Source organism: Rhodamnia argentea, chromosome 6 (assembly GCF_020921035.1).
Source record: "Rhodamnia argentea isolate NSW1041297 chromosome 6, ASM2092103v1, whole genome shotgun sequence".
In the NCBI taxonomy this organism is placed as follows: Eukaryota; Viridiplantae; Streptophyta; class Magnoliopsida; order Myrtales; family Myrtaceae; genus Rhodamnia; species Rhodamnia argentea.
Genome location: NC_063155.1, coordinates 7855715 through 7883153, shown reverse-complemented (window position 1 = coordinate 7883153; position 27439 = coordinate 7855715). Strand labels below are relative to the sequence as shown.

At 39.2% G+C, this 27439-nt stretch overlaps 4 protein-coding genes across 9 annotated transcripts; all 4 read right to left on the bottom strand.

Moving 5' to 3' along the window:
- Positions 1-1136: 1136 nt before the first annotated feature.
- On the bottom strand, positions 1137-4968 carry LOC115741743 (SNAP25 homologous protein SNAP33-like). 3 transcript variants are annotated; one of them, XM_030675749.2, is made up of 6 exons: positions 4545-4963; positions 2922-3500; positions 2607-2700; positions 2304-2431; positions 2018-2115; positions 1137-1516 (listed from the first exon to the last, which is right to left on the bottom strand). In XM_030675749.2, the coding sequence occupies exons 2-6, from the start codon at positions 3417-3419 to the stop codon at positions 1417-1419; spliced, it is 918 nt and encodes a 305-aa protein (XP_030531609.1). In that variant the 5' UTR covers positions 3420-3500; positions 4545-4963; the 3' UTR covers positions 1137-1416. The 3 variants fall into 3 exon arrangements, with proteins under 3 accessions (XP_030531609.1, XP_048137473.1, XP_030531602.1); XM_048281516.1 differs by lacking the exon at positions 1137-1516 and having other exon boundaries at positions 1553-2115; positions 2922-3256; positions 3413-3500; positions 4545-4968; XM_030675742.2 differs by lacking the exon at positions 1137-1516 and having other exon boundaries at positions 1553-2115; positions 4545-4968.
- Positions 4969-7656: 2688 nt separating this feature from the next.
- On the bottom strand, positions 7657-13622 carry LOC115741712 (myosin-4-like). Of its 3 annotated transcripts, XM_048281514.1 has the most exons (10): positions 13401-13622; positions 13169-13299; positions 12188-12294; positions 11871-11930; positions 11668-11770; positions 10184-10787; positions 9487-9604; positions 9049-9216; positions 8845-8969; positions 7657-8066 (listed from the first exon to the last, which is right to left on the bottom strand). In XM_048281514.1, the coding sequence occupies exons 2-9, from the start codon at positions 13260-13262 to the stop codon at positions 8913-8915; spliced, it is 1311 nt and encodes a 436-aa protein (XP_048137471.1). In that variant the 5' UTR covers positions 13263-13299; positions 13401-13622; the 3' UTR covers positions 7657-8066; positions 8845-8912. The 3 variants fall into 3 exon arrangements, with proteins under 3 accessions (XP_048137471.1, XP_048137472.1, XP_030531567.1); XM_048281515.1 differs by having other exon boundaries at positions 13097-13622; XM_030675707.2 differs by lacking the exon at positions 13169-13299.
- Positions 13623-15720: 2098 nt separating this feature from the next.
- LOC115741694 (zinc finger protein ZAT9-like) lies at positions 15721-18000 on the bottom strand. The gene is made up of 2 exons (XM_030675689.2): positions 16389-18000; positions 15721-16256 (listed from the first exon to the last, which is right to left on the bottom strand). Exon 1 carries the CDS (start codon positions 17937-17939, stop codon positions 16410-16412), a length of 1530 nt encoding a protein of 509 aa, XP_030531549.2. The 5' UTR covers positions 17940-18000; the 3' UTR covers positions 15721-16256; positions 16389-16409.
- Positions 18001-22782: 4782 nt separating this feature from the next.
- On the bottom strand, positions 22783-27227 carry LOC115740615. Of its 2 annotated transcripts, none has more exons than XM_030674151.2 (3): positions 26438-27227; positions 25119-25270; positions 22783-24739 (listed from the first exon to the last, which is right to left on the bottom strand). In XM_030674151.2, the coding sequence occupies exons 2-3, from the start codon at positions 25258-25260 to the stop codon at positions 23325-23327; spliced, it is 1557 nt and encodes a 518-aa protein (XP_030530011.1). In that variant the 5' UTR covers positions 25261-25270; positions 26438-27227; the 3' UTR covers positions 22783-23324. The 2 variants fall into 2 exon arrangements, with proteins under 2 accessions (XP_030530011.1, XP_030529994.1); XM_030674134.2 differs by having other exon boundaries at positions 25119-25267.
- Positions 27228-27439: the final 212 nt, after the last annotated feature.

The window sequence follows — 27439 nt, the reverse complement described above, 5'->3', positions numbered from 1 at the left end:
AATCAATTGCATATCTTTGAATCATCTTTAGTTTCATGCATATTATATTGCCAAAAATAAAAAAATCTGCTCACTTCATGTCTTGCATCACATCTTCGAGTGTCGTCTAAGCCCATCATCCATTTTTTTTTCTTTTAAATTAGCATATATCATCCATGCATTCATTTTTTTTATCCCATTGGTTGTCTTCCATGTTCTGAAAATAACATTCTCCATATCTACATGTCATATAATGTCACATATCATGTGTTGCATGCTCACGTTTATTTTATTTTTTATTTTTTATGTATTATATTTGCCGCGTCATTCGCATGTCACTTAGCGCCATGTTTAGGACCATCCATTTTAGGCCAGTTAAAACTAGTTCATTTGTTTAAATCATTTAACCTAAAGTTGCATCACTAGTTAGTTAATTAAACTTTGCATAACATTGTTTGTCTTGCATTTTTGCATGGGCATATTGCATTGTTATTTGGGTAAAATTCGTTGTCGTTGCAAGCATACATTAATTGCATTCATCTAAATAAGCGAACCCCAAAAAGAACTCCATCTTCTAAACTTTGAAGTGAACTCAATCAAGTTGTCAAATCTAGGATTTTCATGGATTTAAGGTACCGAAAGGGCATTAGCTTTAATTAGGTAATGTAACCAAGTCCCCAAATCCTCGCCTCTCGGTTCGTAGAAATAATAATAGTCCTCCCGCTATTTTTATTTAGGTTTCTAATCAACCTACCCAAAATGGTTAGTGGCGACTCCGAATCCTAAATCATTCTAATTAACCAAAGTTGCGATTTGGTAGAGCTTGGGAGAGTCCGTATTAGGTTAGTCATCAAAATTAACCTGATAATCCATTAGCCTGAAAAATTGATTTTTTATGTCGCGACAATAAGCGCGCTCTCTCTCTCTCTCATTCAAAAGTTTATGTAGATATATGAGCAAAGTATATCACAATTTCTTCCTTTGGCGCTTAAATTGGTTGATGCTGGAGTGGAACTGAGTTTTATATTCAGATTCAGTCTTGAGTTTCTTTAGTCAGACTAATTCAGAATGCATCATAAGAATTCACCTTCTGCCAAAGAAAGCTTGCTCCATTAACCCTGGAACTCCAGCCATGAGACGGCCTAGATGAAAACTCCAGCATTGCCAGTTGCCACTTATCAGTCGCTGATTTTATATTGAATACTCAAAGATGAGCTCAGAAAAATGATTAGCAATAGCAGAACAAACGGTTGCAGCGTCGCTTCTAAAATCTGTCATAAACACTCTCATGACATGTTCTTTACAGTGTACAGGTTGCAAAAGCAGCACAAGAGAGAATTCGTGAAAAATCACACATGAGATGATGCTCAGGCTCCAGGTAGAAAATGACGGAAGGATGTGCTAAGCCACTCGGAAAACAAATGAGCCGTCTGAATTCTACTTCTTAAGCAAATGGCGTCCGCGCTGATTTGCTTGTTCAGTCCGAAAAACAAGCTCCTCCGCATCCTTGTCGAAATGATCCAGAGCTTTGTTTTGCCTGCAACATGTGTGTAACATTATGAAAAGAATTAGTAGAGTGGCCAAACAGAGATGAAAGAACAGATTGCTGTAGTACCGTACAGCATTTATCAGTAGAAAGAGGGAAAACAGCACTGTCCGTACTCCATTTTGATTTAGATCAAACGTAGAGCTTTTTCATAGGCTCATTTAGCGAGGATGATTTCAGAGATAACTATTGATGCGATCACAAGAGAAATAAAGCTGCAAAATGTATGCACGAGGGTCTCATAAAATAGTACTCTCGACACATATGCTCAAGGTTGATAAAAATTAGTACATACGCTCATTCAGAAACACTGAAACTCTGCGCATGAAAAGCGCAATCTGATTTCCGACATATTTAACATAATGTAACTTGAGAATACTCGTTAATAACACATTATGTAGGACAAAAACCGGTAATGCATTGAGAGAGAGAGAGAGAGAGTATGACATAGAGTTGCATCCAAAAGATCGATGAAAGATCGACAACACTGACCTCTGAATTTCAGTTCCCATATCAACAGCCATGTCCTTCATATCCCCCAAAATGTTGCTAATTTCTGAGAGAGCATCATCTTGCTTCGACTTTTCGACCTGTTCCAGAATCATTGCAGTTGCAGACTAGTTATTGTGAAGACCGGATAGATGTGAGATTTTGAACATGATCGACGAGTCATATTCTCCAAGAAACCCAAGGGACCTCACACTTCCTCTTGTTTGAAATGACCAACTTGATATTTGCCCAATCAGTAATCACAAGAAACAACCAGCCAAATACTAACCTCAACTTTTTGCAGTGCATCTGTTGGCTCGTGCAGTGGCGTTCGCTTGTTAGATTGTTGCTTAGTCACTGAAGTCAAACCCAACTTCTCCCTCTGTTCCAAGTGATCACCCTTCGTCGGGACAGCATCTGCCAAATCAAAGCAATTACGCATACCAGACACATGGTCTTTCAGTCTTGAGTCAAGAGGGTCTCGAACCAAATTGCAGAATGAAAATAAGGATAGATAAGCAGCACAATGACATTCACAGCCAGGAACCACAGGCACTGAAAACTAAACTTGAACAGGGCATGAGAGAGAAACCTCTTGTAATTAGAGGGCCAGTAACTCGACGGTTTGTCTTTGGTTTCCAAGTCTTTTTAAACATGCCTCCAAGGCTTCCCAGAAGCTTCTCGCCCTAGAATGAGCATAACGGGCATTTATCGTTACGGGGCTTCACCATCTTAATATTCAAATGGAAAATGCAAGAAACTACAGAGCATTTACAGGCATTGAACAAATGATTTCTATGCTGGACTTGGAGTATGAACTATCGAGAGCCTTACTTGTTTTAGTTTGCAAGAGCCTTTCTAACATCAACTGGTGTACGATCTATTTATCTTATAAAGTGAGCCTTACCCGGCTAAGATTGTGATCTATATCAACAGCAATGGCATGGCTCCTGGTGATCTGCTCACCCTGCTGATGCAACATGACCAGGGTCTTCGTCGCATCCTCCCTCATGTCCTCTGCAATCTTCAGGCAGCCATTAACACTCTTTGTAGTCTCCTCAGCCTTGTACACTGCATAGCCTTCAAGTTCTTGCACTGATTGGTTCTCCAAGCCCCCAGAATCTTGGAAATTATTCTTATACCTATTTCTTGTGGCATAGGTTAGTGAACTTGAATATGAGGAAGAAGATGTTCCTTTTTGAGAGTGATCATTGTAGGAGTTAACGCTTGGTTCTGGTGGACCTAATGTAGGCTCGGATGATGTCCTTCTTGAGGTTTTAAGATTATGCTTATTGTCTACCTCATCATCAGAACCAAAAGGATTGGATCCTGAAGTAACAGGATGTCCATTATCAACAGAGCTATGCTTGGCCAGTTTCAATGGAGACTTCTTTGAACCAAACATTTTGTTCTATTGTACAAGTGAACGACTTTCACGCAGTAATGAACCACAGAAACAGAAACCAAAGCAAAGCTCGCAGTGAACCTGTGACGGGAAAAAGAAAAAAAGTCAGCCTGAAGGAAACAAAAGACATAACACATAACCAAAGGACACAGATAAAGACATGGCTCCAAAAAACAATAGGACAACCTAACTTGCAAAAGTCAACATGATGAAACCCCCCCGCGACCCCCATAGGCCACCTCAAGAAAATTTAACAATCACTGTGAACCTAAAGCAACATGATCATGAAGATCATCTGAAGGTTTATCCAGTTCCTTTTGACAAAAGGCCATGGGAAAAATTAACAGTAATAATGATGTAGAAGAGAGAAGTGCGGAATTTTATCTATATTTCGATATACCAATAGATAGTACATGAGCTTTATTTATAAGCTTCATTGGATAACTATGTAAGATAATAAAAACATAACACCTAATGTAATCTATCAATCAATCATATGCACTATCAAAGGAGATATATCCACGTTCCTGAGAAACATGCAAAATCAAGTAAATATCCTGACATCGCTAACAGGAAATTTCGAGAGATTTGAAAAGAAACACGTAAAGAAATCTATATGTATACTATTGCACGCAAAACTTTTAAAACTAATATGGCCTTGGTTAACCTTCTCTAATTATTGGGAAAAGAAAGAAAGAAGAAAGTCCGGTTTCGAATCCTCTAATTACCAGAAACTGAAGTGGAGCGCAAAAGCTCATCTATCTGCCAAAGACTGAGGTCAAAGAACTTGGTCGACTGAAGCTTTCAGATCTTAAAAGCTACACTACTGATTAGCAGTGGTATTGGATTGCAGGGTCCTTTTCAAATCACCAAACTTTGAATCAAGACAACGACCCATCAACACAAACAAAATTAAGACAACAAAATCCACGACCCAGTAACATATCAACAAACCGAACTCAGATTCTACCATGCTTCATTCAACAGAAAGAACAGTGATCAGCAAACTTGCAGTTCCAACGACGGAGACAAGAACCGGAACCCGGCGACCCATTCAAAGCTCACCCAGATTGATGGCATTCGCAGAAAACGAACATTTACGAAAGAAACAGAAACTGGGTATACCTGAAAATCTTGCAAGAACGCAGAGTCACGGCGATGAACTACGACCTTCCTCCAAGATTCTACAAAATGACGAACTTGACGTCAAAGAGAGGATGGAGAGAGGATTACTTAAGGCGTGGCCTGTGGAAAATGCTAGGAGGGAACGCGCATAAATGGCGTTCGAGAGAGCGTTGAAAGTTCAAAGGAGGACGAAAGTTGCAGGCTTTCAAATGGTTAGAGAGGAAAAAAAAAAAAAATTCTATCTTCCGGGTGGTGGTGGCTTCACTGTCATCTGTCGTCAAACGCAGCAGAAACGCGAAATTTAAAAGGAGAATCTCGTCCCGCGTGGTTGAGTTTTTCCTGGCGTTCCTTTGAACAGATCAAAGTCCGAGACTTTAAGCCGATGCCTGTTCTTTGACGGCTCTTACTTGGACCTCTTCTCTCTTTCTCTCTCTCTCACCAAAACTTCCCCGAACTCTCGCACGTGTTTGTTTCAAAACTTAGAGAGCTAGGTTCCCGCAACAATTAAGTTTTAAAACTAATTAAATTAGTGCAATTGTCTTTCCGTTAACGCGTCAATTTCTCTATAAAAAAAAAAAAAAAAGCTCACGTGACATTTTTAAATTAATTTCTTTATCTTACATGGCATTTATTATTATTATTATTATTATTATTATTATTATTATTATAAAAAAAAAAAAATTTTAAATAAGAATACAAAGTGTCCTCATTTTCTCAAATAAAAGCTCAAAATGATCCATATTTCAAAAAAAGGGTCTAAACTGGCATAATATGTATCAAATAAGAGCTTGAAGTGGCCATAGAGCCTAAAAAAAAGGCCTAACCTCAAGAGCATTTTCGTCAATGGTGCAATGAAATACATATAATAATAACCAATGGCCTAACCTCAAGAGCATTTTTGTTACGGTTTTGTTTCTTCGAGGGCTGCCCACACAACCCTCAGAAAAACGCGTCTTGCAAGTCTAAGGAGGGTCTAGCCATATAAACCATCCAAGACCTCACTCCCTAAGCGATGTGGGACACGGGTGTTATAGGTTTTAAGACTTAATTGCATTTAGAATTTCTGGTGAACTTTTCCCAAACTTTTAATTGTCATACATTTGCTCCCTTCAACTTAACATTTTGATTTGACTGAAAAAAATAAAACTTAACATTTTGCCACAATTATTAATCATCCGTTACATTTTCCTGTCATATTTTCCGTTATTATGTGTGATTACGTGATTTTTAAAGATTAAAAAAATGTAATTTCATGTCCTTTTTTTCCGAACCATTATATCTGTAAAAAATGAAAGAAGATAAAAAATGGAGGAAAGCAATTTGTTTAAAAAAAAAAACTTAATACTAAGTGGAATACGAAAGTAAAAAAAATGAAGTTTGATGAATATATTAATAGAACTAATAAGTTAAATGTAAGAAAAAGAAACACAATTACATAAAATGAAAAAAGAAAGACTTTAATAATAAGGTAAACTTAGAAAAAAAGGATGCTCATGCCTCATGGTGAATAAATGCAAACAATGATCGACTAACAAGGTATATTTAAAAAGATCATCTTCGAGTTGGATAAATCATGTCTTTTTATAAAATAAGGACACCGTTTCCTTTTGTTATAGTTCTTTAGAAACAATGTTACTGCCAAATCATTTTTGCAGTAATCAACCTTTGAATACATATAATAATAACCAATTCTTGTCGTTGACGTTTTCGCCATTGAAGCTTTTTCTTTTTTTATTTAATTTGTATTTATTCTTAGGCGCCATCCCAATATATGACCAAAAGTGCATTTCAAATTGCAATTTGAGCTCTATAAGCTCCCATTTCGATAATACACGTGTTGATCGATGTGAATTCAAGGTTGCGAACACGAAAAAACAAAAACTCACGAGTGCGAGAACGTAGAGCTTCATATCAACTTGAAAACTCAAACCAGGGGTCGTAAGTTCCTTTGCGGACACTAATGCTCTTTGATTGAGCGTTTCGTCCGCGAACCATGAGCTTTATTTAGGACTCACTTGATCTAATGACTTACGGTACCAAGTTCACAAAGACCTCGTAGTGCTTGTCCAAAAAGGGAGAAACCTATGACATAAAGACCAATTCAATCCTAAACCTTTCAATTGTGCTACTTTAATCCTAAACATTTTGACGATTTTTCAATTTAATCCTAAATTTGTGTCAATTTAATTCCAAAACTTTTAAAAATTTTCCAATTTAATCCCAATCGTATTATTTGGATATTTGACTGTAAGAACTACATTGACAAATTATCAAAAGGTTTAAGACTAAATTGACAAATCATCAAAAAAATTTAGGACTAAATTAATACAATTAAAAAAGTTTAGGACTGAATTGACTCCCGTATAATAAATCTATGACTTTTTGGACAATTATCCCATGGACCGAGTAAATAAGCAGAAAACATTTAGATATCTGTTCCAGAAAGTTTAGAAGAAGAGTTGAAGCGTTTCATGATGTTGAAGGGACCAGTGTTTAGTTGTAAGGCAATCCACCCATGAACCTACTAAGCAATAATAAAGAAAAGGCAAACCAACATCCGAATTTGAAAATGTCCATACGGTTGAGACTTCCTATTCTTACGTTGCACCAATTGGATAAACTAAGAGGATATCTCGAATGAAATGGTCAAAAGTGTAAGAACATCTAACACACTAAATCAGTCTCTGTCCATCAAAGGTGAATTAAAAGAGGAGAATGGCCAGTGCTATCTCTGTGCTCATTGTGGGAGGAATCTTGAAGCATCTCGACCACCAAGTTATTCTAGATTATCATTGAGTTCATCCTATTTCTTGATCTAAATCACTTAAGATTTTTAATCTGTAGGAGCCACAACTAATCGTTTGGATTTCTATAAGATCAAACCTGTGCTTGCGTCTTTCCATTACACATATTTTATCTGGTCCTCAGCAGTTTTTCAGATCAACTTGCTCCAAAAGAATGTCACCTACTTTGCCCAGAAAACTTATTGATAGTGAAGGTGTAGATTATCTAAGTTAGGTTACCATCAATTGGAGTAGTTGCCACAATGTCCATTTTAAGCAACCTGCAGGGCTAAAGAGCTTTAATTTCTATCTCTGGCAAAAAGAAACCATCCAAAAGAATACCTTGGAATTGAAGACTAGTCAAAGCATTGTCCACTCATGGCAATCTCAAAGGCTTATAAACATTTTGCACGAGTAGAGAAAACATGGCGCTTGTAGAGGCACGCAAATGAAATGCAACACCTGAACCTGTTGGTTCCCTTATGGTAAACCCTGACCTCTCATGCGCACCATTCACCCGGTGATTAAGACCATCATGATTCAACCCAAACTCTTTGACGCTGCATTATGTAAATCTGACATCTAGATTTGCTAGAATCATGATGGTCCTATTCACTAGGCGATGATGCAGATCACAAAGTCGGGGATTACAAGACTACCAGCAAGTTCCTCCTGGTTGGAGCTTTCTTCATCTCCACAGAGAACGCTCATGATCTGCAGAGGCTGCGTTATATATTACCTGAGAAAAATATTTATGAGATTATTATTAAACAATCACGAGTAATAATTTAATGATTGATATTGTCAACAAACATTCACAGATGAACCAGAAATGACGGGAGCATCCATTTTCATTCAATCAAAGAAATTAGAGTTTGGGTCTGATCTTGCTGTCTTGATTGTTCGTGCTCTAGATTATCCCTCTTACATCCCACAACGAATTTTAAGAGCCAGAAAAAAGACCTTGGTTTTGAGGACACAGGCTATTCCTAAGGTACGCTTGGCAACTTCAAAAGTAGTGATAATAGCAATTATTATTTTTTTTTTTTTTTTGGTAAGGATAATAGCAATTATTTGTGGTGTTCAGTTTCCACAAGTCCACAATTTCATTGTTAACTACCTGGGTTTCACTTTGACTAGTCTTCCATGGATTTGGATCACTGACAAAGGCCACATTTGTGTTTTAATTGATTAATTGCACCCATTGTGACCCCTAAAACTTAGGAAAAGCCGTAAGATAATCTAAACCACGTGTCCTGGAGATACTGGTTTTCTAACAGTAGTACAATACAACGCAATCGCTATAGTACCATAGCTTGGTCGCAATACACACAAATGCACTATTTACAAAAGACTAGAAACAAGGTCTGAGCAAGTTAGTTGGCCAAGCCAAAGATGAGCATGTGCATTCTTGACAATTGAGTTGGAAAGGAGAAAAGAGGAGGCATGCATCATATACAACAGTCATGAACTAAAATCATTGTAAAGAATCATTTGGGATCTTTCAGAGGGCAAACCTTTCTTTCAACCATTATCGTCAAGGTACTAGCTTCCATACTCCTGATAAGAGTCTTCTATTTACTGCTCACCGGATGGTGGAGATGCTCATGGCAGTAGATGATCTTCTCTGTTCTTTTTGAACCTAGAAAATTCGAAATTAACTCTTCATTCCATGTAAGTTGCTAGAGAAACTAAATATTAACAAAATCCAAAATCTGTACCTGTGCCTCTAACTCAGCTATCCTTTGTAGTGATGCCTGTTCGATACAAGCACGGCGCTTCCGTTCTTCTTCAAGTAAACCAGTAATTTGGTACCTTAGTTCGGCCATCTCTTGAGCCATGTCCTCTGCCTCTTCCTTTGCCTTCAACTTTTCCTCCCTCAATTCTTCCTATCAACAAATGGCACATCAAGTTTCTACCTGAAAACTAAAAATTAATGAAGAGAACTTCTCTAAACCAATATTGACAATTAGGTAAAACGCCTTTTAGAGTGGAAAAGGTTGTGATAAGGATATGATGATTGATGACAATATGCTACAATTGCCTCTGAATGTTTTCTCGTGCATCGTAAGTTGTGGCTCGATGTTCTCAACACATAAATTTTATGTGAGAGGAATTCAGCAACAGCGTAAAACTTATGTCTGCATTAATGCTCATACCTTAAGCTGCCTCACGAGAAGTTCATATTCATGTATCTGGAGAGACATCTTCTTCATATTTTCTTTTGTCACTGCATCTGGAGCATTTATTTTGGAGAGCAGTTGAACAAATGTTTCCCTGCAACAAGTTTCAGAATTAAGCCTATTTGAGTCTTCTACTTTTGACTTTTAATTTTTTTGTAAATACCGCGGTATTCAATACCGCCAACTTGTTTTTGGTGCAACTTCTTGATACTTATGCATTTGCAACTTCAAAAATTGTTGCAGGGAAACATTTATTCAGCAAATGAAAGCATGAAGCAAGAGAGAACATGTAAACGATATAACACAATCAGGTTACCAAACCATCTCAGTAAGATGATGACAAGAGGTTCTGCAAACTCCAATGACCATCTTAACGACACAAATTATGATTAAATGTGGCGGCATGTCAACATCAAATGATATAAACTAATGTCTCGCTGCAATCAAAGTGTGATGTTTAAGGTGTTTAATGAAGGGCAATAAGTACAAATTAACATACAAAATCATGGATGACCAACTTTGGAAGACCCTACTTCCATACGAAATAACTTGTTATTGCTTACATATGTCAAAATACCAATCAAAGTGATTCAGAACGATGAAATGAAGGTTTCAACAAGAAAATAGAGCAAAATCAGAAAATAGAGTGTAGAAGTGGTGATCCGCCACATACCCCATGTCCCTCTGAAAGGTGACGTTACACCCATTTTCTCCCTTGAACAAATGAAGTTTTGACCTTTCGTTGTCATCCAGCAGTTCTTCAAAATACTCTTCGATCTTTTGAAAGAACTCCTGCATATTTGTTTCAGATAAATCAAGCTTCTCCCTCAGTTCTTTATTTTCCTTTTCTAAACAATCCACAACTCCCATTGCGTCCTTCAATTGAACCTCAAGCTCATCCATCAACCTGCTTATCCTATCTTTTTCTTGTATTGCTTCATCCTGACCTTTCTTAGCTTCAAAAAAGTTCTCCTCCAAGGCCATTAAATCAAGCTTCATACTCTCAATCTCACACTGTGACTCCAATCCTGCAGAAGAAATAGACTCCTCTAGTTTCTCAATGCATAAAATGGATCTATTAAGTTCCAATTCCTTTGTCTCTAGTTCCTGTACCAAGAACTCCCGCACTGAATCAGATCTCCTCAGTTCTTCACTCAATATGATAACCTTCTCTTCTAAGGTTTCCATATACTCTAATTTCAACTCAAGCATGTGCACCTGCTCCTCAAGAAAGTTGACCTCAGCAGTCCTCATACCTATCTGATCCTGCAGATAGTCTGTGGTGATTATGTCAAATCATATAATTCATTCATCAAACCTCATGGAAAGAGATGAAACAAACAATATTTAAGATTGAGACAAAAATTATCAAGTCATGATCACAGTTCACTGGTCAAATAAATCAGTCACGTTGCGTGATACTGAAGGGATCAAATGAACTTTCACTGCATATATATAATCCAACTGCAACTTGAATGGACCCGGAACAAACAACTTGCAAGCAATGGAACCAGACTTATTCTTTGAAAGACTGCGCAATTAACTTCAGCATGCAAAATAGATTATTGTGATGATTTTCACTAGCATTCAATTTAAGCTGCCATAATGTGACAACACATCTCTATCCCAGAGCACATCAACCAACAGAAGAGAGTTTCTTTATGATTTCCACATAGCATCACTAACTGATACAAAATCATATGCATGCAGAGACATGACAGAATCCCTTGAGTGCTGTCTTTAGTGCCAGGCTGCTTTCATTAAATAAAACCTCACAGCAAAACAACCCTGCCGTAAAGGGTTTAAGAAACCATTGACACATCACATCCATTAAGAAAAGCAGCAAACCTCAAGGAATAATTTCTGTACCACAAAACAGTTAGGACAAGGTATGTGAAGATGTTAACTTGTGCCCAAATATAGACGGGGCACATGCATGAAAAACATCATATGGTAACTGGATACAAACAAAGGACATGCATCGCGCACAAGGATAAGCATAACGATGACAATGGGACATCGAAAGAGAAAGCGCTACTGTGTATAATCAGCATAAGCTATGATATAGAGGACTCAGACTAAACACTACCGAACAATAGCATTACTGTGCCAACATACAGAGTAATGACAATTAGAAAGACCAGTAAGAATCAATACCAATCTCTTGAGAGCAGTTCATCAGTTCCTTTTCCAACTGTTGGATGCACTTCTCATCTTTTGCACGAGCATCAGACAACGAATTTACATGATGTTCTAGTTTCTGCAAGAACAACAACCTTAAATTGTTTAACTATCTTAACATTTGGCCTAACCAAGAAGAATCATATTGTTTAACCGGTAAAATCGGTGCCATCTACTACCTTGATTAGTTCAAAGCTTTGGAATTGTGATTCTCTCAACATATCCCTTTCTTTTCCAAGCTGCATGGAGATTGACAATCAATTCAGTAGTTAACATACTAATCAACTCCATCAATTATCTGATTACTAGAAAACTATCATTTTAACTAAAGTTCAACTCTCCCGAGCATTTAGCCAAATAAGAGTTTGTGCGAAATAATAACAACATACAACCTAAAAATGCATGCAATTGATCTTGATTCAAAATTTTCTGAAATAAAAGCACGTTTTCCTAGAAGCTAAAAAAGAGTTTGAAAGTCCAAAGGGACGGTAATAACCTCTCTACATCTTGTGCTGATTTGTAGGAGTTCCTCAACATCAAAAGAATTATCACTCTCGCTCATGGTTCCACGTGGCACTTTATGTCTGAAATGCCGATGAGGACCTGCAACGAAAATTTAGTGAATTGATTCAAGCAATTTTCAAACTTTGATCTCACAAAAGAACTATTTGATAGAATTTATAGGATGTAGCAGAGCAGCAAGAAAATTGCTCAATGATGAGAATTGATAATGCTCTATGTGATGCTTTCAGCTTTCTAGCTCCACATTGATACAATCAATAAAGACGTTTCTTTCCCCTAAATACCTCCCACTCTACGTTACATGGGTGTGCTGCTGCTGCCATGGCACTTAAAGTGACTAAGACAACTTAAGCCTGTACTTGATTCAACCAGGTACCTTAAACCTGCACTTGCTTCAATTAAAATTCTTAAACTTCTGCCTCTAATAATAATTGGTTCTTGTCCACGTACACTATGATACAGAAAAAACACAATGCAGCAAGCATCCGTGGGGCACAGATTCTAAATTCACCACAATATTTCCAACCTGAACTTTCATGTACTTCCCTTTTACGCAAAAAATTTGACAGCGCCTCAAGACACAAAACTTCATGTGAAGAAAGCATATGTCCATGGAAAGAGAAAACCTCTCCATATCACCATATCTGACTCTGGTGAATTAAAAAAGGGTCATGTTTCCCTCCATCCACCCTTCTGACCGTGGGTTACAGCCATGGCCATCACACACATTTATATTTTATTGATTTTGCATGTGGATGACATCCATGACTTGTAACTCACCAATCACATAAGTGATTGAAGGAAAATATAGCATCATTCATAAGCATTCCCCAGATAGTATGCCGATTAATCTCCAACTTCACAGAATGAGTAAAAAAAATACTATCTTATGCAGCAGTACGATTTAGACTCGTGCCTGTGTGGAACTGAATGCATTTTTCCCACTAAAACTAACAAAAGACGATACACTCGTCAGGATACACCCCCATTGCAAGAACAGACAAATACCCAGGAACCGGTAAGATCTTCCCAAACGAAATTCCCCGCATTCCGAAAAGAAATCCGCACTAAGATCGTCGTTGACGCCTGTAACAACGCTTATTCAATCCCTACGCCTGGCAGATACAATAAATCGGCACCGCATAACTCATTTCCCCACGAATTCTCACACACAGAGAGGGAGAGACCTTGAAAGGGTTTCCTCCGAATGGAATGTCGACCGGACCCTGTCAATCGATAGCTTGATTAAGGAGGGATTCGACGGAAATGATGAAATTTCTTGGGAGAGAGAGAGCGCGCGCTTTGAAATCGAAAGGCAATCGTCCAAACCAATCAAGACTCTTTGCGATTTCAGACAGTCTTGCCTGATGATGAGACAGCTTTCGCCTTTCCTATGTTTTGGTCGCCGCCTCAGCCTCCGCTGCGTTTTCTTCGAATTGGCGAAGTTTTTGAAGCTGGCGGGAACTTGGGCTCTGGTCGGGCCGAAGTAACTGACGGACAGCAATACGTGCATTTGGGCCGGCTGGAAATAATCTGGCCCAGAGTTCGGGCGCTGGGGCCCAAACTCGGCCCAACTGTGTCACACTCATCCCAAAAGATAATTAGCCAACTATTTTAGTTTAGAACAATGTTTTCCTTACCTCCAGAGATTTGTGGGTGTTAATTGAAATGATATGTTCGGGCGATCAGAGGAATTATTTGTTGCTTTATCATGCCTTTTTTTTTTTTTTTGGTTTGTTTGGTATCATGCTTCATTGACATCAATTATCATCACATAATGGTCAACCTCGCGTATCGAAGAATCACATTTGCTTAATGTATGGCTTGATCAAATTGGAGTGAAAGCAATATCACTGCTCGATTTTTATACTTTGATCATTCAAATTTTTCCAAGTAACAATTCACACAACATTTGGAACAAACTTTCGCAAGTACGAAATAGGACTGTGCAAAAAAATCGAAAACCGCTCGGAACCTAATCGAACTAGCCTAAAACCAATGGTTTCCATGGGGATTGGGCCTAATACCGGTGAGTATCGATCCGGTCCCCGGTTTCACGTGCGGAACCGCCCATTCACCCACCCGGACCGGACCATATATATAGTTTAACTTCAGTTCACGCCTTATATGCGGAGTTGTCTATTTTGTCAAAAGAAAGATACCCTAGTCGGGCTTCACAAGACAATAATGCCCCTGAGGTTTAAAGTTTGCAGTGCTCCCCTTCTCCTGCTCCTGTATGTCTGTGTATAATGATGATGTGATGATGGGATGTTGTTGCTTGTGAGTATAGTCGCCAATATGGGTCAATGACCCATTTTTGACCCATATATTATACAATTTGTTGTATATGGGTTCTAAGTTTTAAAGGATTGAATGAAAATGGATTTAAAAAATTTAAGTTGAATCAGATGGGTTGAAAATGGGTTGTTAAATCAGATGGGTCTATAATGGGTTTAACCCATTTTCGACCCATGAGGCCAGCTCTATCCCACAAGTTGCAAATGGGCCTAGGGCCTCAAATGCTCAACTTGGTTATTATTATTTTTTTAATTTTTTATTTTTATAAGTGAATGAAAGAAATCAAAAAAGAAATATATAATTAAAAAATATATAAATTGTTGGCCAACCGCTTGCCGGCCGCCATCGCTCCCGCTGCCCGTCCGCCACCGGTCACCGACGACCACCACCACCCATTGCCACTGTCCATCGGTCGTTGGAGAAAAATGAAAGAAAAAATAATTTAAAAAATTATTTTTAATAATATAATATTCTTGAATAAAAATATTTTTAAAAAAATTAAAAAAATCAAAAAATTAATAAAAAATTAAAAAATTATATAAAAAGAAAAAAATTGCACTAGATTTTTTATTGCATGAAAGTATTTTTGTAATATCATTTTTTATTTTATGTACTAATTTTTTTATTGTTTAATTTGTTGTTTTTATTTGATGTGAAGTTTTTATCTAATAACATATATATGTGAAGAGCTTAAAATAGATTAAATGAGTTATATAGGTTTTCTTAGAATATTAGTGTGATTTGGTAATACAAGTAAAAAAGGGTCGGATCGGGTATGGGTCGGTTACGGATCGGATCGGGTATAGGTCATGAAATATGGGTCAAAATGTATTACACGAGTTAATATGGGTCGGATCATATTTGACCCAACCCACCCATTTGACACTTCTACTTAAGTTGACGGACAAAATGAGATGTCAACCCAATTGAGCTTTTGGGTTCTAAAGGATTTTATTAATTCGACCTCAAGGGGTATAAGGGTTTCGTAATTGAATTGTTGACAACATTAACTTGAACATAACGAGTAGAAGTAGGTTTTGTTTCGTCTCTTAGCAAATAGATAGGAGATCCACAATTGTAGTGATTGTTAACCCGTTTCATGCATTCACCCGGGAACTGGACCTGACCGAGGGTCCATTTTCGGGTGGCTCCATGGAACTATTGGGTGGTTTTTGGTTTTCATTTTGTAGAACTGGTCATATTTAAACTAAGTCCAAGTGCAAACACTCTCTAAGATAAGCCTTTGTTGACATGGCCTGTACATATTTTAAACTCTATAATAAGATGGAGAAGAAGTGAGATGGGCTGTCATGTTTTGATGGTACGTGACTGAGCAACCACCTTGAGCTCACCTGACATGGTTCTAGTCTCTTTCCCCAGTTACAATCTTGGCTTTTTGCAGCCTCTTTCGTGACTCAACCTCCACAATTTCAACACCTCATTCATGTCCCTTTGATGCCAAGAAAGAGTATACATCGCTTTGAGCAATCAAGGATTGGCTCTGCTGGTAATGAACAGTGAATTAATCTTAGTCTAACTGCAGCAAAACGATTAAAGAAGTCACTTTGGACATTGCAGAAGCGTCACTCCTTTACTAGCTCGCTTCAAAAGCTCTGAAACGGTAGTGGAGGAGAGTTCAGAGAAACTTCTTAGCAGTTGACAGAAACTTAAAAATATCAACTTTGAGGGCGGCCTAGTTTGAGGGGCACTGAATCAGTATCAATATTTGAAGGGAAAACTTGAATCTGTAAGGAGGAAGAGAAAAAATCAATGAAATGATGTCCAGAGAATCTGTGGCTTCTTGGATCTTCAGCTCTGAATAGAAAGAAAAGTGAAAAAACAACCAAAGAAGAAGTCTTGGATCTTCAAAACCATACCAGACCAGTGTGAGTGAGAGCTCAGTTAGAGACAAGACCAATCAGGACCTCAGGATTGCAGTTTCTTTCTAACCACCATGGAGTGAAGTCAACATGTCCTCTCTCCTCTTCATCAAGAGGAGCAGGAAGATTAAGATCCAAGAATTCCCGAACCTTCGGGATTGGATTGCAAAGACTGGAGATGGGTTCTTCCTTTCTTGTCTCGGGTTCGCGTGGCAAGTGAGATCTCTTGTGACCACCCAGTGCTTGCCCTGATGGAAAGACCTTAAAGCAAATTGGGCACTCATGCTCCTTACTCTTGATCTTCAAGTCATTTCTGAACACAAATACCTTGTTGAGATTGGAAGTGCTCTCGGGTTGCTTTATATCCACTGTTGGATCAGGAGAGATTGTGGTTTCAATACTATTGTCATTGCTCTCGATCTCTGATGCGGGTGAAGGCATTGCCTTCTTGTGACTGGCTCTGTGACCACCTAGAGCTTGGTAAGAGTGAAATGTCTTGTTGCAAGTGGTACACTGGAATCTGCTTCTCTTGACAGGGCTCTGCAAAATTTCGAAGTCCGAAATTTCAGAATCCCGTTTTTTCGGGAGATTCACTTTCAATTCTGCATCATATGAACAGGTCAACTTCCTCTGGCTTGAATTGGTCTTGCCTAACTGAAGTCCGGCATGATCGGTCACAACTTCCTCGATCTGATTCTTCCCTGAAGTGGTATTCGAAAACTTCGATGGGGATTGGACTTCTTTCTTGAACTTCTTGCTGTCAGCCAACATATCTATCTTGTCCCAATGCCCTGAATTCGCCAGAACACAAAAATGGGCAATTCTACTATTAGCTTGGAAATCATCAAATCCTGAAGTTCCCGTCTCCAAATTATTCTTTTCCTCGAGGTCCTTCATCTTCATCTTTGTTTCCTCTTTGCATCCCCACAGAGAACTACTGATTTTCACATCCCTAGAGAGCATAATCAAGCACATGGCCACTTCCTCTTGCTCTTGCTGATCAATCTCAGAAGCAGAAGAAGCAGAAGAAGCAGCAGTTGCAAACGACAAAGAAGAAGAATTAGTTGCACCTGCTCTCGCCATGTGCCTTTTTCTTCTTTCTGATCTCCTCCTCCTATAGAGAATCTTTGCTTCTTCGCTTTCGGATTGGCCATCTCTCGGAAGCTGCTTCTGGTCATAACCGTCTCGGCCTCCCAAGCTACCGCAAACTTTTTCTTTGTCTGAGTGGCATTTCATGTGGCCGAACAAGGCCTTCCACGACTGGAACCCTTTGCCACATTCTCTGCAAAACCTCTCATGCGCCGAATCCGGAACAGAGGTCTCCTCACTAAAGTCTGCTCCTTTCCACGTCTTCTTCGGATTTTCCCTGAGCTCATAACCAGTATTTGTCGGCAAGAGCTTGCTTGTGTTGAGATTGAGATTCTCATCCGTCCCAGCTGATTCATTGTCGATCAGATGAGATCTCATGTGGCCACCCAAGGATCTGCCACAGAGGAAGCTCTTGCTGCATATCTTGCACACATGCTTGAGTTCTTGATCTTCTTCCATTTTTTACTTCCTCTCACAACCCAAATGGAACTAAGGAACAACAAGAACCAAACCAACCTCAAATCTGCTCTGATGCAATTGCTCACGAGCGAGAACGAAAAAAACAGAGCAACCCACCAAGAAAAGCAGAAAACCCAGACCAAGAACTCAAGAAAGGAGACGAAATCGGATCAAGAAAACGTCCTCTGAACCTCAAAAGCAGAACCCACCTCAGTAAGAAGAAGATCTAATCACCAAAGTGATTAAGACCCAGTCATTAATATGAAGAACCCAGCCTTTTTTTGCCAAGAAGCTGCTTCTTGGGTCAGTTGAAAAATCAAGAAAAGTGAAGCATTTGAGCAAAACGAATGGGCCTCAGCACTTTGCTTGCTGATGATGGCGAACAGGCCAATGAAGATATCTGGAAGAGAAGAGAGTGTTGGTTTAGTTGTGAGTGTGGTCTCTCTCTCTCTCTCTCTCTCTCTCTTAACTAAAGTGAGAGTACTGACTATTTTAAGATCGGGGGAGGAGAAATCCATGCATGGAAGCAAAGATAAAGACGAGGAAAAGGGGGAGATGGGGACACGTGTACCCAACTGAGAGTCCTGAGCCAGCTTGGATCCGACGGCCGAGATTGGTCCATGTGGACCATCCAAGTTGCTACAAAAAGCTATGACTGTCCCTAACTATTCTTTCCTTTGTCTTGCCATACACAGCACCTCACCCCAGTAAAAAAAAGCTTTCCACTCTCTCTCTCCGGCCGTTATTCTTGTTATGATCATATTCTGTCTCCATTTCCTGCTTATTTAGACCATTTGCCCAACTTAGCAATGAAATATAGGATGTTGATGAATTCTCCCAAGAGCTTGTCGGTATAATGTTTTTAGGGTTAATACTACAAAAAATCTCAAATTGATATACCTATAAAATTTTATTCTAGACTAATATTATTTTTTTTTTGCTATCAAAAATCTCAAATTGGTATGTCTGTGATGAATTTACCCAAAATTGATTTTTTTGACTACCAAAAATCCAAAACTAATACACCTTCAATAAATTTATACTCCGTTAGTTTTGTTGCATTGAGTTAATATCACAAAAGATCCCAAATTAGTACACAACAAGCGGAGAGTAAAAATCTCAAAATGGTACACCCGTTAACTTCCACGTGTCATCCAACTCAGCAATTTGATAATAGACTTTAACAGAAACTAACATAGAGTAAATTTGTTATAGGTGTACCAGTTTTAAATGTTTTGTGATAAAAAATTAGTTTGGGATAAATTTGTTACAAGTATATTAGTTTGAGATTTTTCGTGGTATTAACCCATGTTTTTAAGGGATGGTTGGATGTGGTCCGAGGGACTCTTCTTATATTCAGTAATGGAATCATAGAAAATCCCAAAATGGTACATCCGTCAATTTTTATGTGGCATCCAACTAGCAATTTGATGGTAGGATTTAAAAGAGACTAATGGATGGTAAATTTGTGACAAGTGAACTGATTTTGAATTTTTGGTGATCAAAAAATTAATTTGAGGTAAATTTATCACATGTGTACCGGTTTGGGGTTCTTTGTGTTATTAACCCATGTTTTCAAAGAATGCTTGGATGTGGTCCGAGCGACTCTGCTTATATTCAGTAATGGAATTATAGAAAATATTAAAGTAATTATCGGTGATTTATCGTGAAAAGAAGCAAATTTTTGAAGGGAAATATTTGGAAGGAATTATAATTCTAACCGGGATTTGCCACTGAATAGTTGATTCGTTCAGATGTAACTTGTGAGTGGAATTTGATTTTTTGGAGCACAGGAAAAGACTAGGCTACACAACAATGGGTACAGTACAAGCTTACACAGACAAAAGCATTGTTGATGAGAGTTTGAACAAGCAAAAAACAAAGTATTTATTCACTTGCTAAGCATCTTCTTCACCAAATCTTATGCTGCTCCATATATAGTAAAGATCCAAGCAGCGAGAAGCCAAGCTTTTCGGATGCCGTAGTGGAGTATTGCTTCATCGCTTTCTTTTAATCAACGAGGCTATCTAGAAAACTCACAATTGACGACCATGCCGGCCAGGCCGAGCCGGCTTCTGTTGGATAAACCTCGGCACGATTGTCTTGTTAGAAGATGATAATCACATACTTCCCGTGCGATGGATCCAGCTTTCTTGTGCCCCTTTTTGGCCGGCCGGCGCTTAGTACACTGTTTATTTGTCATCAAATAGGATTGCATCTCCTTAACCATCTCCTTTTGTTTGTATATGTGATGGCTAAGAAAACAAAAGTCAATTCATCTTGCTTGTTCTTTTGGCTTTTCGTAATTTCGTGTTAAAAAAGGATTCTCATTTCCAATTAGTTATTAAATGCAGAAGATAACCACATGTAAATAGACACAGATCACATCTCTTCAGCTCTTATTTACTAGTCTGATGGTCCAAAAAGGAATAACTTTATAAGCAGTTGGTGTATCACACAGGTTGTGGCTTGGCGAGTGAAGATTTGGAAAAGAATCATGCAGTTCAAGAACCAAGCTCATGTGTAAATCCCAATGAACTAAATATCATATGTGGGTTTTGCAGAAAATGCTTGAAAGCTATGGCAATTCTCAAGAAACTTGGCGAAAGATCTGGTGGGTGAGGTTCAGAAGAGTTGCCCAACTACTACCCATTTTGCCACTTCACATGATAATGAATTGGAGATTCAAGCTCATCATTCTTGATACCTCCACCTATACTTTTGCGAAGAAGGTAAGGATTTCAATGTGCAATGAGTTTTGGAGAGTCAACCCCATGAATGTGCCCCAAAGTTCCTAGCCTTGCAATATGACCTGGATCTTGTCATGCTGTCATAGATACCAGCATTGGCCATTTTCCCTTTCTTTAGTGTGATATAGTACCCACATAAGATAATATATTACGAAACCAGGAAGATAGATAATCATAGTTTATAAGCACTGTAGAAGAACACTGATAGATTGTTGCACATATGTGCAACTACACATTGGTGTGGTGTCCTGATATGTACTGCTACTCATTGCTTGAAGAAACTTCACTTGGGGTTTAAGAGTTGGTGCTCCAAAAAAGTGTTCAAGACAAGTACCAGACATTTCCCAGAACTTCTTGGACCACACCCTCGTGTTCAGTCATAACTTGTGAAGTGAAATTGAGGCTGGGATACAAGATGCCTTGACTTTTGGCTTCATTTTGGACCTCTTCCGCCTACATAACTATTTATTTAAGATAATTAATGTGGCCATATGGGTTGCTTCACTGCAACAATTAGCAAACCTCTTTGTCATGCTAAGTTTTATATTGCTCGATGGGAATTCAATCTTTCTTAATTTCTCAGTGACAATGAAGCCGACAGGCTGCAAGCGATGAATAAACAAATGCAGAATGATGGGGACTTTTGCATCAACCGTAAGCATGTTAAAGGTGTAATTATAATTACAGCCTACAGGTTTTGACAATTGGGATATTCTTACTCAACTTCTTTCAGCAGCAAGTTAAAGGGTCAATGACCAGTTTTAGCTTTATCATAATGAAAGGATATCGCAGTAGACCCCTCAGCTATATCATCATTGAAAATGAGCTAAGCTAACTGCAATATGTCTTCACTTTAATTATGCGTCACTGATGCTCTGTCAACTTCTAATTTTTTCACTCAAGCATCTCTCGTACTAAAAGGTGCGCTGTATATGCCGTACATATACATCTACGGAAGTATACAATGTCTACTTGGTAAGAGTTTCAAAGTACCAATTCGGATGATATATTTATTGTTTCACTTCTCAGTTGGCATGGAAAAAAGAAATTAGCAGATGGGTATTGATTGCTGCAACTCCCATACATGTCAACTTGTTTTATGGACTTGGGAGGAACAGAGTAGAGTAGAGGTGAGCATGTTTACCCATCATGCGGATAGTGACGATGCTGCATGTGTCAGCAATAGTTCTTACTAACAACTCTTGGACTGTACTCGAGAGAGAGTCAATTGGATTCGAAAAAGGACTAAAATAAACTCAGAGAGAGAGAGAGAGAGAGAGAGAGAGAGAGAGAGTACTTGCTGCTAGTGTCAATCTTTTCTTTATTCTTTCCTTTTGGTTCTCTGAGCAACAGATACTTTGCATGGTAGCTTTTCAACCCACCAGACCAAAAACACAAAAAGCCCGGAATTCCATTGCATCTCTTACTAGCGAGCTGAGAGGCACAGCAACATCAGAATCCAGTTTTGTCTTTCTACTTAGTGTTGTCTTCTTTTGCATTTCTTTTCCCATTGTTGTGGATAGAACTGCGAACCCCTACAGCTAATAGTCAAGCTCCTACCCGGCTACAACCACCAGGCATGAGATGAGGCAGAAAATGCAAGACATATCGAGCGTGTTATCATCCAGATCCGAGGACCGACAAATAGTTTCAGCATCATCAAGTCGTGCAAATACTTTCAGCACATCAACTCTAACGAGGTCGATAGAAGAAACGGAGTATCACTAACTTTCCGGCTTTACTGATTTCGTAGAATTTGGCTGACGTTCACAAGTAGAAGGTATTTTTCTTGCTCCTTTCAATCTGAAGAGCAAGGCTAGTTCAAGTTGTGACAAAAAAACAAATTCTAATCACAGGTGCTCTAAGCACTAGCAACATACTAGACCGCGAGACAAGGGAACTTACCAAAGGTGACTAGTTGACAAAGGACATCATAATCTATTACCTGTTCTCATCTCTCAAAGGTCTCAGCTTCTTGATCATTTCGAGGTCAGGAAGTTGACAATGCGGAGGAAACTATCCCGAAAGGCAAAAATAATGTGCCCCCGAAGACCAGGGCATCCAATTACAGAAAAAAAATATAATTCCCAATATTCAAACAGGAAATTGAAATTTAGTTACACAAAGATCGAGTTAGAAAAGCTGCCCGAGGAGATATGATGTCTTTCGCACTTCACACGACCAATACAATTTATGAGGAGAAAAGGGAGACTTTTACAGCATTTTTCTACCGAGAAGCAACGGAAAGTTACATAGTTGAACATATAGGGACACTTGTTTTCACTCTTTCTTTACTAATTCCCTTCCCAAGGAGAACTCAGCACAATCTTATTCCTCGAAAAGGTGTACAAGGGGGATCTGAAAACTAACAAGAGTACGAACTGTTGAGGCTGCCTCAACACTGAAAAATAATAACCTTCTAAAACGATAATGAAGTTTTACAGGAAAGGGCGAGACTTCCATCTTCCACTCCAACCACATTTACAAAGGAAAACTGGAAGCCATCTCTTTTGTCAGACTCTTTTTTAAATAGAGCATCTCACTTTCCATTTGGAAGTCTTCCAGGCAAATTTTGCCCGACTTGACAGGTCTCTAGTTTCACACAACCACATCTTCGGAGGAATGACGAATACCACTAGCCAAGATCCTTCCTATCAGGCTTGCAGTTTGAAGATCCATGTCCAAAAACCTCTTCAATCATACTGAACGTGGATAAGAAGTCAACTTCCCTTTTTGGACAAGCCATACACCCAGCACTCCACGCTTTCCCATTACCAAGATCCGATTCATTATCGTGGCTTCTGTCGCCATTCAACCTGTCAAAGCAAACATTCTGGCAACCTTCGTAGTCCTTCCCATGGGTCCCCTGCAAGACAGCTACTGTATCAGAAGATGTACACGAATCATCCTGTGCACCTTGATCTACCCTGTCATCCCAAGATTTCTCCTCCAACAGAAATGTGTGATTTTCCTGGTAATTATTCTTTCCAGGCCATCCATCTGTTACATCAGCCATCACCTCGTGACTTTTGAAACTCGCATTTCCGTCATCGTCACAAGGTTCGTCTGCAACATCAACATCATCATATTCACTGACATGATATATGTGAATGCTATCAGAAGGATCAACCCCAGGTACAGGGGATTCAACAACAGAATCATCCTCCTCTTCATTCGCCTGCCATTCATCATTATCACTGTCTATGTTCATTGGATCACACCTGTTTTGCTCAGCCCTCTTCCGCAGCATGAACACATTAAAGTAATAGCTCACTATTTCCCCTTTCATACGTGAAGGGAATGCAGCAGAAAGATTATTCCAGAAATTCTTGCCAATTGAAGCTGGATTAGAAAAAACAATCTCATGAAATATCTTCCCTTCTTCATCAGTCCATTTCTCAGCAACATGCTCTCCCATCTCAAAGAAACCCATCTCTGCAAAAGTCTCAGGCCCAAGGACTTTCTTAAGTTTATCTCTTGCTTCCACAACATGCTTTCGGACACATCTAAAGGAACCCTTATCCCCACAACAACAGCTATCATTCCCAATTTTGTCATCACTGCTACCAAATTGTTCCCAATTGGGCATCGGCATGACACAGATCCCACCTAGATGTCCTTCATCTTCGTCTCTGGTCACTTGCTTAAGCTGTTGTCCATCAGAATTAGGATCCACTTCAATTGATGCTGAATTTGGAACATTTTCAAAAGCCCGCTCTCTCAATGCTGGAATATCAGCTTGATGATCCGGTCCAATGGGAACTGGTTTTTGTGGGGGGTTTGCTAAAAGTAAAGAATAAATGTCCTCATATCGCGGCAAAGTTCTCACTGGACGCTGAGGATAAAAATATTCTGGCAAAAAAGATCCATGGAAGGGCACTTCTGACCAGGTATCTTCTTCACTGGTACTACCGGAGCCCCAGGAAGAGATGGAATAGCTTCTGGGAAAAGTGCAATCTGCTTCGTCCTCATTGCTTAAAGATGGTTTTGTCTTTTTCTCCCCACCAAGCTCCTGCTCAACTTTTCTTACTACTGTGAACCCTGCCTCACCTTCACCAATCGATCATAGATAGAAAACAGGGTGAGGATAAAGGAAATTGAAATTGTTAATTTACTTTCTAATTGGTTTTCGTCATTCCACAAGAAATGTGATTCGACGAAAATGAGTGACAAGGCTGCATGAGGCTTCAAAGGCTCAACATATAATGCTTTTGTAGTTCCAAATGATTCATTCACATTGAAATACGTCATAACTATGCTTCTAAGACCTCATAAAAATGCAGCATAAGTCGCCTGCTATTTGTTATTGACTTCTCTCAGACTAGCTATATCTACATATACTTCACAAAATGCTAACATAAAGGGGGAAGTATTGACTCCATGGTGCTGCTCATGCATGAATGTGGTAAAAGAGAATGTCCTCTCTAACCTGATCCATCAGGTACTTTAGCAGTGTCTCCAAAGGAACCAAACTCAGAAAACAAAGCTAGCTTATCGCAGTGTTCTTGTCTTGGAAGCTTTGAAGCTACTTCATGCTGTCCCTCACCATCAAAAGGCCGTTTATGTACCATGTTTTAACTGCAGTCAAAATTTTAAAAAATTTCAGAAATCATTACCATTAAAGGCCTCATTTTCAGCGACTTTAGAGCACCTTCAAGAAAACAATAGTACAATAACACAACAACATTGTCACAAGGCCCTAAGTCACCACAAATGTCAATATTCATTATGTATGAGTCAGGGTGGTGGAAGCTAATTGAGTGATTACTCTACCCATCTAGTTCCAAGTATATGTAATTCCCCAAAGTCAACCACATAAATGTGAACTTATGGAACTTTGATGTTTCAGATATGTACTATTAAGCCAAACAATAATGACTCATTCCATTTTCATTTTGTTGAGCCCCAATCCACATTTGGTCTAGCACCAAAATGTCTCATATGCATCATGGAAGTTACCAATATGTGGTTAAGCTTAACACCAGCCATAAGACATGGAGCAATGCTACTTTGTCTTTAGACACCACTTTGGCAGTATGACTGATCGCGGAGCTCAACAATGTAGCTGTCATTAGCCCACAAAACTTTTGAAAAGTCTCATCTGCGCATCCTAGCGAAGGCCATAACCTAACACAATATACAACATCCGCATGTCTAAATCCACACATGCAAAGTATTCTTTTTGGCTTTTTGTCAAGCCAAAGATTGCATTGGAGGCTTCTAATGCGTGTACAGAGTTGACAAATTCAAAATAAGAGGACCAAGCAGGTATGCGAAACATATAACAAAAAAAGAAAAGGCAAGATGCATCATGGCCAAGAATAAAGCAATTTGCTAACTGTTCAAAATCAGCATATGCTCATCTACTCATACAAGCAATCCCCTACATCCCTGATATTGTCCAATATGCAGCACCGTATAAGAATGTTAACTGCCATATGTGCAATGCACATGGAAGACAAGTGCTAATCCAAGAATCATATATTCTTCTCTGAATTCTAGTCGCATTTAGCTTCCTAGCCCGTAGCTGAACGTCATCATTTATTAACATCAACTTAAAACAGACTCCATACACAGTAACTCGGCAAATCCAGGGCAACAGAAAATACTAATGCTTAAGCCAAATGAAGATACTTTAAATTTAATCGTAACAGAGCACACAGAAAACTATGTGATCTTATACGTGGGCAGAATTATCGAATTATCTACGAGATATGCTTTTCATGCTAAAATAGCAGCTCTTTTTACCTCGAAATATGTTCTCTTCAGGTACGAAAGCAGATCGCGAAATAGTGACCGAATCCCCAAAATTAGACGGGCACCTGAAGCTTTCCCCCAATCCGGTTGCACCTGAAGCCGAAATCCCCAATCTCCACCAGAGACCTAACCCTAGATCTTCAAATTCCCCACCAAGCCACCGGATTCACACCGTCGAAACGAGGGATCCACACAGCCGTCCGACAATCACACCCCAAAACTCGGCCGATCCAAGCGATCGGACCAACTTTCTATGGAATCAAAAAGCAAGGAGGACCAAGTACCCCCGAGCCAAAAACCTATACCGCAAATCGGGAAAAACCTATAGAGGCTACAGAAGCCAAATCCGAAAACCAAAGAAGATTATCGTACAAGGGGACACCCAGATCTGAGACTTCCGCCACGGGGTCGAAGAACGAAAACCCTAGAATCGAATCCGAGGCACGGATCGCGTCAAAAAAGGGTACGAATCGATAGGGAAAAAAAAGGGATAGATTAAACGGGGGATCAATTACAAGCTCATGGAAGATACCGACGACGAATCGAGGAAGAAAATGATCGGGATCGAAGACACGGGCGGGGAATTTTTTTTTTTTAGTTTTTTTTTTAATTTTTAATTACGGCAGGAAAATGCAGAAGCTAGGGTTCGCCTGTTTTGTAGATAATGGGCCGAGAATAGGAAAACGAAGCGAGGAGAAAAAAAAAAAGGGGCGCGGTATTTGGTGGTAATTACGGAGGAATGCCCCTCGGTTCGCGAGAGAGGGAGATGGGCCTTTGCGGTTGCCGGGGGTGGGGTTCCTGTATATTATACGAAGCCTATATATGGCAAAATGGAAGGGGCCAATGTGCAAATAGGATAAAGTGTAGGGAGTAGGAGGAAATATTTGACTGCAGCCCTTCTTTTTTTTTTTGGCCTTTTTGGAGGGAATGAATCGACGTGCTTCGACTGGCGGGGGAGATTGGAGAGGGGGGCGCGGGGTGCAAATGTTTAAT